Below are 18,848 nucleotides of genomic sequence, written 5' to 3' on the forward strand. Positions count from 1 at the left end.
TCCAGTTTGGGTGTGAGCGGAGCACGCGCGGGATCCCGAGTTCCTCCTCTAGAGACCACTTCCCCCCCAAATTTCGTCAACTCGCGCGCCCCGCCAGTTCCCCTTCCGGGCATGCGGGGGGAAGTGCCGCAATGGGCCCTAAGGAGCCCGCGGCTGGGTTGCTGCCGGTGCACTGTCGTGTTCCCCCGCCTCCCCTCCCCGTGCTGCCTTGTTTGCAGCCGCAGCAGCCACCAGCCGCCAGCATCCGCGCTGCGCGAAAGAGATGGGAGAAGCCTGGCTGAGTCAGCATCTCCGCTTCTCCGTGCGCGCGCACCCGCCTAGGCGGGAGGCGGCGTGAGCACAGGTGCACGGCAGCCTTAACCCCCCCCCCCCCCAGGAGGCTTCTGGGGGGATCGAGACCCCCAAACCTCCAAGCCCCCTGATCCCAAAGGTCACTATGAACTAAATGGATGCTTCCGGAGAAGCCCGAGTTATTCCTGAGGACAGCGCGTGTCTGAGGATTAGGGACTGTTCAGAGCCAGAGGGGGCGCAAAGTTGGTTTCCTGGACTCCATCTCACACCTCTGGAGAAAAACTGGGTACTGCCTCACAGCAAAAGCCCTGTTCCTCTGCATTCCCCCCCCTTCCCCCCTCAGACTTAGGCAACCCACGTCGGTTGATTGTGGCTCAGAGATTGTCTTTCTGATGTTAGAAACTGCAGAGAACCTACTTTGGGAGTGTGCCTGAAGGGTCGCCACCCACCGGGAGGAGCACCGGTTCAAAATTTTAATAAAAACCTTTCCTTGCTCTGTCATTTCCCCCAGGATTTGGGAATGCAGTCACCCAGTGCTGTCAATAGGCTCTGGTGTGGCTAAGTGAGGAGGCAGGTGTATTGGTGCAGAGTGTGTTACTCTGGTCACTGTAGTCCAGCCAGGCTACCACTGAATAATAACTGGCAAATTTGTGGGAATAATTAAACCTTTACCCCATCCCAGACAGGTGTAGTCCACGCTGGCTTCAAACTTATATTTGACCCCCCCCCCCCCAAATCCTGGTTTGTTTGTTTTTAAAAAACACGATCTCACTAGCCAAGCCAAGACTAACCTAAAACTGAAGATCCTCCTGTCTCGGCCTCCAAAGTGATGGGATCGCAGGGTTCTTTTTTCTTTTTCTTTTGGTTTTTTCAAGACAGCTTTGAAACCAGGCTGGCCTCTGCCTCCCGAGTGCTGGGATTAAAGGCGTGCACCACCACCGCCTGTCGCAGGCTTCTTTTTCTTAACCAAGGTCTGTCTGTAACTGGTCTGCACCGCCTAGCTTCAACCCGTCCACCAGCCTCATCCTGCACTGTAGCTGTGACTACAGGCACAATACGCTCTGCCTGGCTGGAAATGGCACGATTTTAAGACACGTTTTAAAGATGGAGCTCAGCTGATCTTGGGCTTGCAATCTTTCTGACTGTGCCTCCCAAGCACTGAAAACGCTGGCATGTGCCGTGATGCCTACCTCTTGAGTTTTCTCAACCTCTGAGTTTAAAACTTAGATAGTGCCCAAAGTCCTAGACATCAATGAATGAATGACTGGATAAAACCAGGCTGTGGAGGGCAGTAACAGCAGCCAGGTAGAATTAATTATTAATAATGTATTACTTCACGGGGACAGTGGTGGTGCACGCCTTTGATCCCAGCACTTGGAGGCAGAGGCAGGCGGATTTCTGAGTTCAAGGACAGCCTGGTCTACAAAGTGAGTTCCAGGACAGCAAGGGCTACACAGAGAAAGACTGTCTTGAAAAAAAAAAAAGTGTATTATTGCTATTTTATTATAACTCATTGTTTTACATCTGTGTTGGTTCCGATACTGAATTAAGTAGCACCCATGTGATTTGATGTGTTGGTTTTGTTTTGTTTTTCCAGATAGGGTTTCTCTGTGTTCCAGGATAGCCACCAGGCAGCTCTCAAATTCAGACCTGCCAAAGGCATGGACCACTATGCCTGACTTATTTGGGTTTTTGAGATAAAATCTGATGAGGATGACCTTAAATTCCCGATCCTCGGAATTCACCTAAGTGCTGGAATTATAGGTCCGCTCCATCAGGTTTGGCTTGTCCTGGTGTGGTACAATGATTCCCCTTGTAGAGATGAGGCAGATTGACTTGGACCCCTGGTGTCTGGATAAGGAGAGGTGGCTGGAATCCAGCCTTGCTGGCCACAGGCTGATGACTTTTGCTGGTCAGAGCCGGGCCTCACCTTTTTCCCTTGAAGCCTAGTGATCCAGGGAAAAGATGAAAGCCCCTGTTTTTCTCCCTTCCTCAGTACTGCATTACCATGCTAATCAAAGCCCCCAGACAGAACTAACTTTGTTTAGTCCTAAATAAGAACAAAGAGACCTTTGCAGTCTGGAGTACAGGACCAGAAAAATCAGGAAATTAAGCTAAGGGCCGGGCTGTACGGTTGTCCTCTTCTGTAGGTCAGTGGGAATCTCTGTGTGGCGCAGGCAGAGTCCCCTCTTCCTCTGCAGCAGACAAGGCACTAAGTTTGTTGTGAGAGTCCCTCAGCATCTTCTTGGGGGTGTGGGGAAACAGCTTCTTCAGAGCTGCCCCAGGCGCTCTCTCTCTCTCTCTCTCTCTCTCTCTCTCTCTCTCTGTCTTTCTTTTCTAGCCCTTAGGGTCATTTGCATGAGAATAGATTCCTTTGTGCAAAGTTGGCCTGCCTGTTCCCTGTCCACACTTATAGTCTTTGGGTTGGGTTGCTAGGCAGATATGACCCTGGCTTGCAAATAAGCTCGTGGCTTTTACCAGCCTGTGAGAACTTCATCTTGGGAAGCAGTCTGAAAGAAGGCTCCCCTGGAGCTCAGAAGGAGGGTCCTGCAAGCCTGCTTTGGGCTGCTGGGTCTTCAGGATAGCCTCAGAAGAAGAGAGTATCTGAGAGGCTATTAGGGAAGGCCTCAGCCCCTCAGGGTTCCACCTCCCCTTTTTCCATTGCACCTACTAGACACCTACCTAAGGGTTTCTGTTCTGCTCGAGTGGCCTAGATCCTATTATAGTTAGTTCTTGCTTTTAAAACGCTAATATCCGTTTCTCTAGTTGACAGAGAAGCTCACGTCTGTTAACTGAAGTATCCAGGCAGAGGGGCTGTGCGTTTATCTTGTGGTCTTGACTCCCACTTGATAGTCAGTCGGTAGAAAGGAGAGAGGAGAAACTGCTCTGAGGGACTTAGGTATTTGGAGAGGAACAGCTAGTGATGGTGTCACAGAACTTGGGGGTCACAGTCTGTACCCCACAAAAGCCAAGAACAGCCACCTGCCCTTAAGGCAATTAAAACAGCTGAATAAAGAGAAACAGGAGAAAGGGTGATTTATTCAATAGAGTCACATTGGAAATTGGAATAAAGAGTTCTAGTGAGCCCCTATCCTGACTTAGGTCCATCTGCAGGGCCCTGAAGTGAGAATAACGGTCCAGAGACGTGTAAGGAACTCCTGTTAAGGTGTGATCCTGCCCACCATTGCTCAGCATTGTCTGAACTTCAGCCCCACACTGTAAGGTGGTCTGACAAGTTGTTACATCTGGGAGTCAAGCTCTGACTCCCCCTTCTGGGTGATGCCTTTTCCTTTACCCAACATGAGGTTCTGGGGGGAGAGGCATCTCCTAGTTTGCAGGGATGGGGGTGGTAGGGGTGGGGGTATCCATTGTTTCAAAAGTCCCCGATAGTCAGATGGAGAGACACAAGCGTCTTTTCCGAGTGTCTCCTTTTCTGCTCGGTTAGTTGTAACGGACAAGGACAGGACAGTATTCCCCACGGTGTCCCAGGCTCAAGGAGTGAAAGTTTATAAGGGCTTGCTGCTGTGCTGGTTTCCCAGGGAGCTTCCTTCCAGAAAGTGTCACACTCTGGGGCTCCTGGGGAGTTGAGTAGAGTGGAGCTCTGTGGTATGGAGAACCAGCAGGGAGGATCGTGGGAAGTTTGGTGTGTGTGTGTGTGTGTGTGTGTGTGCCAAAGGAGAGCTGCACGGAATGACAGGAAGGCAGGAATGGGTGAGAGCATGCTGTATTTGGGGACAGTGAGGTCACTCAGAGCAGTGGGGGTGTTCATTCCCTCACACCCGGTTATCATCCAGTGGCCTATTGATCATTTGCCCATGGCTGTGTCTCATTAACTCTGGAGCAACTTGGATTTCAACACCACTGCTTTTCTCTCCCAGCCTCCTCGGTCTTCCTCGCTTATGGCTCCTGTAATGTGTCATCCCCTCATCGCTTAAAATAAAGGAAAACACCCAGCCACACGAAAGGGAACATAGCCTTGGGCCTGTTGCAAACATCCTAAAACACGAACCCAAATCGTCGGAGCAAAGTGTTAATCACGTTGCATCTAGGAATGAACCCCATGTGGCATTCAGCTTTATAATGTGGCTCTGGGTCATGAAAACTAATCTGAGATGTCGGAAAGCTGCGTATTAGAAACACTGACCTTTGCTCCAGTGACGTCTAGCTGCCCCACCCCCCACCCCCCAGACAGTTGGTGAGGTGATTCAACCTGCCGTGCTCAAGAGAGTCCCTGGCTTCCTCTGTCTTGTCTAAACAGACACTCGTGGGTCCCCAGGAAAACAGTCTTACTCTATTTTGTTTTTGTTTTTTCTTTAACTCTTTAGGAGCAAGACAGCTGCTTGCTTCCTCGTGGCTAAGAAGTATAGTTATCCTATGATTCTAGGACCGTCCTATGGAGAAGAGGCCAGGAGAGGCTCTGCGTGGTTAGAACTCTGCTGTGATCTGTGGAGCGCTCCAGCGTTAGGTGGGCTTGGGAGAGATGAATGCTATTGTCTCCCACAGAAACCATGCCTGGGGTGTGCTCTCGTCTCTGAATTATTTATTTATATTTTAAAAATAATTTATTTATTTTGATGTTATGTGTATTGATGTTTTACCTGCATGTGTGTCTGTGTGAGGGTGTCAGATCCCCTGGAACTAGTGCTAGGGACAGTTGTGAGCTACCATATGGGTGCTGGGAATTGAGCCATAGTCCTCTGCAAGAGCAGCCAGTGCTCTTAACCGCTGAGCCATCTTTCTGACCCCTCTGAATTATTTATTATCTAGTTCAGATGATAGGAAATAATGTCTTACTGAAAGTAGGCTTTTTCTCTTTTTCTTTGGAGTGTGAGTGGTGTGTGTGTATCAGTGTGTATGTGTGTGTGTCTCTGTGTGTGTGTCAGTGTGTATGTGTCAGTGTGTATGTGTTTGTGTGTGTAGCTAGGCAAGGCAGTGTGTGTGCGGGGGAGGGGGGTGGGTGCTGGCAACTCAGCCTCATGAGCTTCTGGCTTAACATGTGTATATGTCACTGTGTGTGTGTGTGTCAGTGTGTATGTGTCTGTGTGTGTATGTATGTTTCTATATGTGTGTCTGTGTGTGTGCCTGTGTGTGTGTCAGTCTGTATGTGTGTATGTGTCAGTGTGTGTGTCAGTATCAGTGTGTATGTGTCTGTGTGTGTATGTATGTGTCTGTGTGTGTGTCAGTGTCAGTGTGTATGTGTCTGTGTGTGTATGTATGTGTCTGTGTCTGTGTCAGTGTGTATGTGTGTGTGTGTGTGTACACATCAGAGGCCAGGCATCTTCTTTGATTGCTCTCCACCTTACTTTTTTGAGATCTGGGATTTTTTTTTTAAAGATTTATTTATTATTATAAATAAGAACAATGTAGCTGTCTTCAGACGTACTAGAAGAGGGCGTCAGATCTCATGATTGGTGGTTGTAAGCCACCATGTGGTTGCTGAGATTTGAACTCAGGACCTTTGAAAGGGCAGTCAGTGCTCTTACCCGCTGAACCATCTCACCAACCCCAGAGATCTGGTCTCTTGTTAAGCCAGAAGCTCATCTTTTCAGCAAGGCTGAGTTGCCAGCATCCCCAGGGATTTCTCTTGTCTCCATTTCCCCTGCACTGGGATTACAACACACACACACACACACACACACACACACACACACACACACACACACACACACACGATAAGCCAGAAGCTCACGAGGCTGAGTTGCCAGCATCCACCCCCACCTCCCCCGCACACACACCGCCTTGCCTATCTTTTATGTCTCTGCTGGGGCTCTAAATTCAGGTCCCTCTTCCCTGTGCAGCAATCACCTTACTGAGTTCGCCATCTCTTGAGTCCCTCTCTTTCTTTTTCTTTTTTCCTTTGGAGCTGGGAAATGGAACCCAAGGCCCGACATGAGTTAGGTAAGCACTCAACCACCGAACCACACCTCTGCCCTCGAAGACAGCTTTTCCACGGGTAATGTCTTACAAGTGACTCTCTGAAAGGAGAAGTTCGAAAAGGTCATCTGAGGTTAGGGAAAGTGAGGTGATGAAGTCGGGGTTTTCAGGGCAGGGCCGATCAGGCTGGGACTTCATTGTTCAGCGTTGAATGCCCTCATTCAGCAAATACTGATTGAACAGTCTCTGGGCAAGGTACTGGGACTAGGCAGTGCGTGAAACACACTGAAGTTCCTGCCATCGCTGAGATGCTAGCAGGCTCAGGCAAGTGTCTCAAATGAGTCCTATAGCTCCTACGTTCAGCTAGCACCAGCAAAAGGAATATCCTCCTTCTATCCCCCACCCTCCAGTCTTATAGACATCATAGCTATAGTGCCCCAAACCAAATTTGCTGGGAGAGCTTTTACCAACAATGTCAGCTGTCAACAGGCTCTGCCCAGCAGAGGGTCCTAGCTCGAGGTTAGCAGAGATGGCACAGTGATGGGATCCTGTAACAAGGAACCAGTAGTTTGAGAGCTGGAAAGTGCGAACCAGAGTGATCTTTCCGCATTGCTCAGGCCCCAGGTGTTGGTGACTTCTCCCTTTGCTCGGAGGCCACCACCAGAACTTGCTGACATGTGGCATGGTGGCTCCAGTAAAGACACACCCGCCAATAGCTGCAGGAAGTCTGGATTTCACCACCCGAGCTGCGAGTGCTTTTGTTCAATAGCAATTTCAGTAAGGCACTGAGCTTTCGTCATCCTCTTTCCTGATATCTTTTTAGTGCTTAAAGCAATGGAGAGACAGATGAACAAGAGCTGGCCTTTCCGAGTACAGCTTGGGTTGTTTCCTTCTCCTTTGTTGTTGGAGGTGAAGGACATTATCTATGGCTTTGTTTCCAGCTAAGTGAGGAACTAGAGGACACAGAGATTCTGTGACATAGTCAGTGTCAACCCAGCTAGCAGGTGACTGACTATGCTGAACTCATAATCTAGAAACATCCTACATGGGGTGTAGGATATAGCTTAGTGGTAGAGATCTAATCTAGCATGCAAAAGGCCCAGAGTTTGATCTCCAGCACCCCAGACACAGAGAAAGTAGCTGTGAGATGGCTCCGTGGTTAAAGGACTTACCATTCAAGCTTGAGGATGGGGTTCAGGATCCTAGCAACCCTCAGGAGCCAAGCCCCTGAAAGCACCTCCCTGGCTTGTATGTGGCTACCTTGTAGCTACATTGGCTTTCCCCACTAATCCTGCCAGGCAGCCTCCATCCTCGTGACATCATCCACCCTCATTACCTTCTCTTGGTGCCGCCATCTCATGGGGAGTTACAACCTTGTCATCCCAGGTTCAGGAGTCTGATGAGAACAAACTTGAACTTGAATCAGATTTCACTCCTACACCCTCTATCCGTCTGCAGAGGAGGAGAGAGCTGAAGAAACATTTTATGTAATGATACCATAGGGGATACAAGTTAGCTAAAATGTATGGAGCAAACAAGTCCATTTGTTTTTTATGTATATTACAGGCAAAAGGAGAGGGGAGCAAAACAGGAACAGACTGCATTGGTTGGCCTCAGGGAGACCTTGTCTAGGTCTGGCTTGGAATAAAGAGCCGAGTGGTGCTTATGAAAGCTGTGTGTAATCGTGCGAACCTGTCATCCCAGCACTTGCTGGGATGGGCTTTCAGTGACTGGCTCATGGGGATACCAACTTCATCAGTGGCTTAACCCGCCAATGACTCCAGGCCAGCCTATCTCAAAACAACAAAACAAAACAAAACCAAAACCAGGGTCTGGGAGATAGCTCCGTGGGTGAAGTGCTTGAGTGTGAGGATGTGTGCCCAATGCCTAACATCCCCCAGCACCCCCCCCCAAAAAAAACAAGCTGTGGGGGTTGAGCTTGCTGTCCATCCAGCCTAGTCTGAAAGATGGACAACTCCTGAGGAATAATACTCAAGGTTGAGTCCTGTACACACACATGCATGCATGCACATGCAGGCATGCACACACGCATACAAAACTAAACATTTTAAAACAAAATAAACAAAACAAAACAAAACAAACAAAAAAGGAGACATTTGAATATTTGTTGGCTTTGGGTCAGTAACAAATAATTATTAATCTATACAAAGCCCGTGTTAATGAAATTATAGCTATTTAAATATTTTCATCTTTTAGAGCACAGTACAGAAATATTTGTGGTTGAAACCGCTATTTGTTGCTGCGGCCAAACACTTGCAGAAAACAATGTGAGGAAGCTGCATTTTGGCTCACATTTCAGAGGCTTTGGCAATGGGTGGCTGGCTCCACTGCCTTGGGTCTGTGGAGAGGCAGAGCATGAGGCTAGAGATGCTCTAGAGAGCACAGCCAGGCAGCAGAGGGACGGGAAACATCTGGGGATAAGAGATACGTCGACCTTCCTTGTCTCACTTCCTAATGGCCCATTCAGTTCTGAAGTCATTGGCGGGTTAATCCATTGATGAAGCTGGTATCCCCATCAACCAGTCACCTAAACCCATCGTGGGTCCGGAAAGACGGCTCAAACGTTAAGATCACTAATTATTTTGTCATAAGACCTGAGTTTGGTTTCTGGCCCCCACACTGTGTAACTTCAGTTCCATGGAACCTGATGCCCTCTTTTGACCTCTGCAGGCTCCTGCACTCACACGGTCTATTTACATACACCCAGACACACGCACACACATACATAAATAAATAGATCTGAAAGCAGAGGCTGGAGATATGGCTCAGTGGCTAAGAGCACCGGCTGCTCAATTCCCAGCTCTTTTTCTTAAATATTATTTACTCATTTATCTTTATTTTATATGAGTACATTGTAGGTATCTTCAGACTCACCAGAAGAGGGCATTGGATCCCATGACAGATGGTTGTGAGCCACCATGTGGTTGCTGGGAATTGAACTCAGCACTTCTGGAAGAGCAGTCAGTGCTCTCAACCGCTGAGCCGTCTCTCCAGCCCGTTTCCAGCTCTTATACAGTGGCTGACAGCTGCCTGTAACTCGTGTTCCAGGGGATCTGATGTTCAGTTTTGATCTCCACCGAGACCAGGTACACTTGTGGCAAATGGACATTCATATGGACAAAACAATCATACAGTAAAAAGATAGAAGATTTGACAGAGGAAAAGAGCAATTAAGAGCAATTAAGCCTCTACCATAGGAGCCTTTGAGTGGGGATAGGTCCCATTCCAAACCATGACACACAGTGGGGTATACTTAAGAAGTACTCTAGAATGGGTCTGGAGAGATGGCTCAGCGGATAAGAGTGTCCTTGCTGTTCTTCCAGAGGACCTGAGTTTGGTTCCCAAAACCAAGTCCAGAGACTCAGAGCTTCCTGTAACTCCAGCTCTAAAGGATTCAATACGCTCTTCCAACGTCTTGAGAACACTCACATCTACAAGCCATACACGCATACAGAAATGCACACACAACTCAAAAAACAAATAGAAACAATTCTGCGTGTTTCAAGAGGGGTGGGGCAGAGGGAAGTGGAGGGGGGAACATCTTGATCAGACTGGCTATGGCTGGTTGATACTTGTTGGGTTTACATCCTGGATAAGTAGGTGTTTCTCCAGGTTGTATATTTTGCCACATCCACAATGAAATATTTAGCAAATAATATGCAAATATGGGTTATAAAAATATATTTAGAATTAACCTCACTGTTCTGGAGGTGGGGTTCAGGTATGTGACCCCAAGCCCTTTGCCCTTGGTGGTTTGTTTTCTCCAGTGCAGGAGAGAAGTTTAAAGACAAGACAGGATGCAGAAGAAAGGGTTAGGTCGCTCCCTCAGGTCCTTTGTGCGTCAAGAGTCAGGTATACTTTCCCAAGGGCTCCTGGGCTTTTGGATGCATGGTGTGAAGCCACTTTAGCGCTCCCAGACTGGCTTCTGCCAAATGGTTTGTGTCTGTGACAACCTCCACAGGTGGTCTTAGCCTAAACCTGGACAGGATGTCCTTTCCCTCCTGGGGATTGCTTTCCTGGCAACAATGGCTCCCAGAAGGGAAAAACAGGATCTGGCTTGAGCTGTGTAATGCATAAATAAATATGTAAACAAAGGTCTTAGTGAATTAAGTGGGATTGCTTTCCCTGACCTCAGTGAAGATATTCTTTTTTTGGTTTTTCAGGACAGTGTCTCTTTGGGTAGTCCTGATTGTCCTGGAACTCTCTCTGTAGGTCAGGTTGGCCTCGAACTCAGAGATCCTCCTGCCTCTGCCTCCCAAGTGCTGGGATCCAAAGCGTGCGCCACCACTGACCGGCTTCAGTGAGGGCATTTTATCAAAGCTGTATCAATTACTTTTCTGCCATGCTGTGACAAAATACCGGGTGAAAGGAACCGAAGGAAAGGAGGAAGGGTTTGTTGGACCTGCTAGAAGTCAACAGTCAACCTTTTGAGAGTGACAGGACAATATTGTCTATGAAGTTCAAGTTGGAGAACCACAAAACTGAGTTAGAACCCCCCCCCCCGCCCCTCACCAAGGGGTGAAGCAAAATTTAAGGAGTCACCACACACTGTGTGAGCCCTTATTCTCCCCACCCACACATTCAGAATGTTTCAGCTTCTTCCATTACTGACTTCTCACAGATAGATACACTTTTATATCCTCAATGTAGCAGCCCCAAGGATTCTGTTACTGTCTCATCTCTCGGTCTCTCCCGCTCACCAGCCCTCCTCTCCCCTCTGGTCTGTGTTGCTCTGACTTCACTATTCCCTTGCTCAGTCTCCTTGCTTGGCAGGTTAGGTTAGGTTAGGTTAGGTTAGGTTAGTTTGCTTGCTTGTTTGTTTGTTTGTTTGTTTTTATAACTTAACATAAGCTAGGGTCATGTCAGAAGAGGGAACCTCAGCTGAGAAAATGCCTCCATCAGATTGGCCTGTAGGCAAGTACATGAGGGCATTTTCTTGATTAAGGATTGATATGTGAGGGCCTGGCCAGCAGATAATGCTGTCCCTAGGCAGGCAGTCCTGGATGGCATAAGAAAGCACACTGAGCAAACCATGGAGAAGAAAAGCCTGCGAACCTTCCCCCTCCACGGCCTCAGCTTCAGTTCCTTCCTCTAGGTGCCTGCCTGCCTTCACTTCCCTTGGAAGCAGACTAAACTATAAGATGAAATAAACCCTTTCTTCCCTACGTTGCTTTTGGTCATGGCCTTTATCCCAGCACTCAGAAGCAAGCTTGTCTTCACAATTACCTCTTTGTGGCTTGCCACTTGCTCTAGAGCTCAGCCTTCCCCGATCGCTCTCTGCCTGTGGCACCATTGGCTTATTATAGACCCTTGTCTCCCAAGACTCTTGGACAGCCTTTTGGGTGGGAGTACCCTGAACCCCTTGTTGACTGTGCACTTGCCTACCCCACGTATCCGACACCTTGGTGCTTTGGTTTCTGTCGCTCTTCTGTTTTACTTTCTCCATGTTCCATTCCCCTAGAACAAACCAAAGTGGTGCATGGGTAGGGATTTTTGTCTTGTTTCATTTATGGCTGCGTGCACACTAACTACCTAGGTTAAAGCGCTAGCACACATGGGGTGCGCCAACGATCCAGTGCCTGGGAGAACCACCTTTGACCTCATGTGGACAGCTGGTGCCCAAGGCCCCTCCTGGTAAGTCCCCATGTGACTCCTGGCCCCTTGCCAGCGAATAGGCCATGCCCTGGGTTGGCTGGCGAAACAAACAACAGGACTCTGCAATCAGACACTGACTTCTCCTTTCTCCTTTGTCTCTGTTGGCCTCAGTTCATCCGAAAGCTTCGTTTCTGGAAAACCAACAGAGCCCCGAGCCAGCAAGGTCTGTCCAACCTCCTTGTTGTTTCAGCTGTTTTCAAGGTTCTCTGGGAGGATGCTTGGCCACAGGGAGGGCTGTGGGAAGCCAGGGTCAGGTGATGGAGTGGCTATCCAGGCCGAGGTTACTCAGACAACTGTTCGGCACATCTGCAGATTGCCTTAAAGCACGCACGCCTCTCGGGAGAGCCTGTTTGTGAGTCCTTTGTCTATCGCCAACCTATAAGCAAGCCTGGAAACTAAAGGGAAGCTGACCTTTAACACATACCTAGCAGCCTTGCCTTATAACCTGGCTCAGGGGCTGGGTGTGGGGAAGGGTAGATGATGGAATAGCACCTGCTTAGCATGCGTGAGGAGCCTCTGTTCAACCTCTAGAATCCCAACCAACTAACCAACCAACCAACCAAGTCGTGGGTAGAGAGAACATGAGTTGTTGGGGAAGTTGATTGGCAGCCGAGGTTTGCTCTACTGCCTGGGTTGATGACGCCTGCTCAGCAGGGATCTATCACAGTTGGTTGGAGCAGGTGGCCTCCATTTTGTGACTGTAGAGGCCCAGTACCTTCCACTGAAGTGGAAAGAAGAGTGAATGCTTAGTTTGTCAAAGACGTCTCTCCTTTGCTGACACTGTCGGGAGGAGAGCTCCTTGCCTGTGCCTGCCCTCTTTCCCTTTCCCGTGTGCACGTTTTTTGTGACGTATGTTTGTCTGTGACTGCACATGTGTGCCAAGACCAGAGGTTAACCTCAGATGTCTTCCTCAGGACACTTCCCACATTGTTTTATTAGACAAGGCCTCTCACCAGCTTGGAACTTGATAACTTGGTTAGCTTGGCTGGCCAGAAAGCCTCGAGGATCTGCATACTAGGAGGAGCCCTAAGCACCACACTGGTCTTTTTGTGGGTTCTGGATTTGAACTCATGTCCTCACACTTTCATAGCAAGTACTTTACCAACAGAGCTATCTCGGTCACTTTGGCAGTCTCTCTAGCCCCTCCTTCCTGAAAGAGATTCATTCATAAAAACTGAGTTGGGAAAGTGACATCAGATCACGTCCCATGGCAGTACATGGGGGCCATTTTCTTTAGGACAAAGCCATGTAGAATTTCAGTATGAATCTTCACTGAAACCTGAGGTTCAAGTCCATCCTTTGACCGACTAGTTTGTCTCTTCCTTTTGGTTAAAGAACGTAAGCAAATGAGCAGAAAGGGCTGAAGTGTCCCCTTGGAGGTATGGGTGTGAAGAATTTTGCAGTAGTCAGCTGGCTAAGTGACCTCATTTCTATTCTATGAAGATTCAAAGTGCGGCGTTAACGCCTCCTTTTGAAAATCCTCAAAAGAATGCCTTGCCATGGAACTCCAAAAGAAAACAAATCTAGTTTGATTCCCACTTTAATTTTAGCCTCCTTCTTAAATGAATTCCCACCCCCCCTGCCCCCTGGAATTCTTGTAAGGTCAGGTCATCCAGAGATGGATTATTGACCAGAAATGAGGCCATACTAATGCCCTAAGCCAAACAGCTTTACAAAGAAGTCTCCCGTGGCTGTTGCTCCTGGGTAAAAGCCAGTGGAAGGAAGCTGGGAATTAACCAGCAGGTGAACAAGTAGTTATTGAGCACTCTCCTTATGCAAGAGTCTTCCAGAAAGGGAGAAGTCTTTGGGAATCTCAAGATCAGTGAATACCACTTGAATAATCAAGTGTGAAGTAAGTCCTTTTGGGAAGTGGAAGGGTTTGCATTTTCATTGCAAGTGGAAGGCTTGTGGGCCTCCAGATGGGACTTCTGTTTATTTGGAATTGGGGATGTCTCTGTCCATTCATTTGCTTTCTGTTGAGCTCTTCTAGAACTCCCATCCGCTGAAGCCAACAGTGGGGTTAGCTGGTCATAATGTCTGACTCTGGGGATCGGCTCAGTGGGTAAAGGAGCTTGCCACCAAGCCTAACAGACTGAGTTTGATCCCTGGGACCCACTGGATGGAAGGAGAGACCTGACTCCTGCAAGTTGTCCTCTGGCCTCCACATGTGAGCGCCATGGTTTGTATGAATGAACATAGGCACGGAAGCATGTGACTAATTATTTTTTTTTCTTTTTGAGATGGTGTGTGTGTGTGTTTCACTTTGTAGTCCTGGCTGGCCTGGAATTTGCTAGAGAGACCAGCCTGGCCCCAAAGTCATTAGAGATCCACCTGCATCTGCTTCCCAGGTGTCTGGATTCAAAGAAACACACCCCTATGTCTGGCTCACAGAGACATAATTTGAAAAAAAAAATTAGAAAAGAAATAGCCATGTGAAAGAGCTCCAGCCTCTAGCAATTTTATACAATACAGATTGTTTCTTTGATTATCTTCCGTGGGTGGAAGGCTGTTATTTGCTCTAGAATTTCAACACAGTGTCACCTTGCAGGTTTAGAGCCCTTAAGTAAACAAAGAGTGACATGACTGTATTCTCAGCTCTATTTGCCACCTCCAGCTGGACATCTAACCTCGTGTCTCAGAACTTAGTGTGACACACTTACTTGGCTTTCAGGTTTGTCCACCGGAACTGAGTCATCTCCAGTTAGGCCACACAGTTTCCTTTTTCTTCTAGGCCCGGAGTGATATTTTTATCCCCCCAACATCTTACTATTCCAAGAGTGAACCAAGGACAAAGGGTGTAGTTCTCACCTGGGAGCTTGCTCAAGTTCATATCTCAAAGCCAGGTGTGAAGGCTCACACCTGCAATCCCAGAGCGAGAGAAGCAGAAGGCGGAGGAGGAGGAGGAGGAGGAGGAGGAGGAGGAGGATCAGGACTTCAAGGTCGTCCTGTGCTGTGCAATGAGTGTGGGTCACATGAGTTTCTGTCTTGAAAATGCAGTCCAAGGAACAGAAAATGGCCGCAGCCTTCTCACTGAATTTGTTACTCGCCTCGTTTGTTTTTTTGAGAATAGGTCTCTGGCTGGTCTTCAACTGGCTATGTAGTAGAGGGTGACCTTGAACTCCAGATCTTTCTGCCCCGCTCCTACCTGCAGAGTGCTGGGATTCTGGATACACGTGACCATGGTGAGGACTGAACCCAGGGCTTTGGGAGTGTGCCTGCTAAGCAAGCACTCTACACGCTGAGCTGTATCCCCAGCTCTGAGTTTGCTAATTCATAGGCAAACCCAGGTATGAGCATCGTTGGCTAAATGGTGTTTGACAGCAATACCTTGTACATCTTGTGCGTGCATGGTAAATCACAAGGAGCTACAGCTTCCAGCCCTAGATTTCCTTACTAAAAATGTCATGATTCGAATGTACAGAAACATGTTTCTATTTATTCTCTGGGACCTTGGGGGCAGTGTTTAATTATGAAAATTACAAACACACAGAAAGATAGAAAGCATTCTACAGAGATGACTTATGTCCTCCACCTAGATCTATTATAAACTGTGTTTTAACAAGTCTCTTTTTTACCCAAATTAATTTCTCTGGGGGAAGCTGTTTGTTTGCTTTGAGATCACATCTTATGTATCCTAGGCTGGTCTCACAGTAGTTGGGGATTAGTTTAAACTTCGGGTCCTCCTGTCTCTGCGTCACAAGTGCTGGTACTATAGTCAAACACTAAGGACACCTGGTTTATGAGATGTTGGAGGATCGAACCTAGGGCTTTGTGCAAGCTAGGCAAGCACTCTATGGTCAGAGTTATATCCTTAGCTTCCTGGATTAACTCATGCCAAGAATTTCTTACAGAAACATTGAGGTCATAACAAGGCCATTCTAAGCAATTGTGCCTTGATCATGGGACTTTTTTTTTTTAAACAAACAAACAAACAAACAAACAAATAAACCTTTCTTTTAAAATTCTCAATCAGTTTGACCATTTGTGGTGGTAGGGGTTGGGGAGACACTCCGGGAGGAGTTAGCAGACTGGAAGCTAGCTGGCCCAGGATACTAGGGCTCGGTTATCCTCATTTATAGCGTGTGTGAATTGCAAAGGAGTCATCTCTAATGTTACTGCCAACCCTGTTACTATAGGTCCATTGCAAATATTATTGTCATCCCTGTTTTCCAGGGGGAAGAAACCGATGAGGCAGTTGAACATCTGAAGAAGGAAAACATCTGTTGGCATGGAAAAGTGATTCTTTTCCCAAGCTACTGAGTAAAACACCACAGACCTGGCTGTTCCAACTCTGGTTTCTTGTCAGATTTTGTTCCTCCAGGAAACCTTACAGAAACCTCTACCATCTGGAACTCAGAAACTCATCTCAGGGCTGACTGTGGCTTCTAGAACATGCAGGTGTTCTGCAGATGTGAGACTGTATCCCGCAGTCACCAGATGAAATCCTAAGCAGATGCAAGGCTTGCTTTGTGGCCTTAGCTCCCCTGAGTGCAAAGGGCCACTTCTCTGCTAAGTGGCCAAGAGTGGATATTGACATTGATGTCTGAATGCTGCACCCAGCCAGTCATCTTATTAAGCTGCGATGAGAAGACATCTTGAGGGGACCAACCCAACTTAGGGGTGACACATTCCTGACTTTCTTGGATTAGGATTCCACATGGGGACCTTGTGTCTGTAGCCCTGTAGCCATTACTAACTCCAGTGTATTCTTGACAACTGGACTCCTTGGAGACTTCCTGCACTGAAAGTGAACAAAGAGAAAACTCTAAAATTCCAGAGATTCACAGTGGTGCTCGGTTATCATTTATCCAAGACAACGGGAGTCTTCGTGTCTTACAATGGGCTGGCTCTTTCTAAAGGTTTTGTTGGTTGGCATGGCTTTTTCTGGATTTTTCTACCCTCTCGTGGATTTCTCTATCAGTGGGAAAACAAGAGCCCCCCAACCAAACATCGTGATCATTTTGGCTGATGACATGGGATGGGGTGATCTGGGAGCAAACTGGGCAGAAACAAAGGACACCACCAATCTTGACAAGATGGCTTCCGAAGGAATGAGGTGAGTCTTGAGAATGCCAAGCAAAGCCTTTTGTCATTGCAGTTTTTGTTGGGGGTGCAGTTTAAAGATTTGTTTGTTTTACTTTGTAAGCGTGTTTTGCCTGTGTACACGTATGTCCCAAGGAACCGGGATCACAGATGGTTATAAGCCAACAAGTGGGCGCTGGGAATCGAACCCAGGTCTCCTTTAAGTCAACAAGCATGCTTATCTAATGAGCCATCACTCCCGTCCTGATAAAGCACTGTAATAAGCAATTGATGAGTCTATGTCGCTTCCATTACTTTATTGATTTATTGTATTTGAAGCCAGTATAGTATCACACAAATATCTATCCATGTATATACTTACTTTCCTATTATCCATCCGTATGTCCTGTGTTCATCCATCTGCCCATCACCCATTATCCTCCAACCATCCAGCCATGAATCCATCTATTCATTTACCCACCATCCATTTGTCATCTGTCCATCCACCAATCCATATACCCGCCCACTCACCCATCCAGCCATTCACTTGGTAAGATATATGTAGGTTAGGCATTGAGAATTTAGAGGTGGACAAGACAAAATTCCCTGCCCCCAAGTTACTCACTTTCTAAAAGGGAAGACAGGCTAAGAGGAAAGTAGACAGTCAAGTTACACATGTGCTCACACTGGGGGTGTTTGCGGAGTCCAGAGGAGAAGGATGCTCAAGGGTGTAGGTGGCCTATGAGGAGCTAACTGAGAGCCACTGAGCACACACATTTATCTGTGAACAGTAGGAACTAGCATTTAAGGCATGGACGGCAAAAGGAAGCGAGTGTGTTCTGACAGGTGTAGTGTTTATAGGGCAGCCATTGCAGAGTCTCATTAAATCCTAGCTCCTTTCCTCACGTAGATGGAGAACAAGAGCTTGCAGAGAGATGCCTTTGAGTCCCCCAAACCTTCTTTTGGCTAGTGTTGGTCCTGTTGGATACAGGGGCATGGTATGGCTCTTGTCTGTGTTTTATAAAACACCTGCATCTGGCTCAATGGGAATGGCTCGTGCTAGCTTCTAGGGACAGCCTGGGGAACATCTCCACAGAGTTTCTGCATCATATATTCCAGAACTTGGAGCTTTTGCCCTTGAGATAAAGACCCTTGCATCCGACATCACTTTCTCCAGCCATCTTATCCCAGCCGAGGTGAGCTTTCTGGATTATTCTGCTTCCAGTCACTCAAAGGCATTAAAAACCCAAACCCCATAAAACACCTCACAAAATGTCCTTCTCTGCCTCTCCATCTCGTGGCTGGCTTCAGCTGTCACCTGCCTAGGTGAGCCCCTCTTTACTGACTTGTGCGGTGGGCACTTCCTGTGCTCACTGTCCACTTTCTGTTAAGAGTTGCTGCTCTCCACTTAAGTCTCAGTTCCCCGTGTGTCAGGTGTGTTCTGCCCTTGACATGTTGAGTCGGTCTTTCCATAGCTGTCCACATGGGTTGTGTTAAGTGGCAGCACCCCTCCCCCCAAATTCATGTCTCTCCAGAGTAAGTGTTACAGTTCTGAGGGAGAAAGGTTTCCCTGATAGAAGTGTTACAACTCTGAGGGGACAGTGCCACAAAGTCACACTGTACAACCAACCTCACACAAGATTTGTTGGGAAAGACAACAAGAGAGTGGCTGCCTCTGCTTAGGTAAGAAGGAATAAGGAGCTAAGCTGGAGGCAGGCCTTACATAGAGTGTCTTGGGGGTGGAGTTTTGCAGGGTGGGGATTGGTGGGATTTCAAGTTCTGAGTTTGGGGTGAGCCCAGGGATGAGTTGCATTTCAAGCTCAGGGATTGGTGGGTTCGCAAGTTCAGTGACTGGTGGGTTTTCAAACCTGGAAGTGAGCTCTGACCTTTTCCCTTACACCCAGAATCCCGAAGTCTTCACAGATGCACGAAGTGAAGGATCTTGATGATTTGAACACAGTAGGTTTAGAGGTGGAAGCAAACAC

At 47.7% G+C, this 18,848-nt stretch overlaps 1 protein-coding gene across 9 annotated transcripts in view; it reads left to right on the plus strand.

Moving 5' to 3' along the window:
• The window catches only part of Arsg (arylsulfatase G), a 99,998-nt gene that overhangs the window by 421 nt on the left and 80,729 nt on the right, over nt 1–18,848 (plus strand). For 3 of the 9 annotated variants that reach the window (XM_030246381.1, XM_006534348.2, XM_017314803.1), the window contains 4 exons: nt 4,617–4,756; nt 11,723–11,820; nt 11,953–12,004; nt 16,015–16,897. Coding sequence is in view for 8 of the 9 variants with exons in the window: in XM_006534348.2 (XP_006534411.1) it covers nt 16,680–16,897 (218 nt within the window). In the remaining variant the exon portion in view is untranslated. The other 6 variants (XM_017314800.2, NM_028710.3, NM_001361975.1 and 3 more) reach the window with 6 other exon arrangements.

Source organism: Mus musculus, chromosome 11 (assembly GCF_000001635.26).
Source record: "Mus musculus strain C57BL/6J chromosome 11, GRCm38.p6 C57BL/6J".
Classification (NCBI taxonomy): Eukaryota; Metazoa; Chordata; class Mammalia; order Rodentia; family Muridae; genus Mus; species Mus musculus.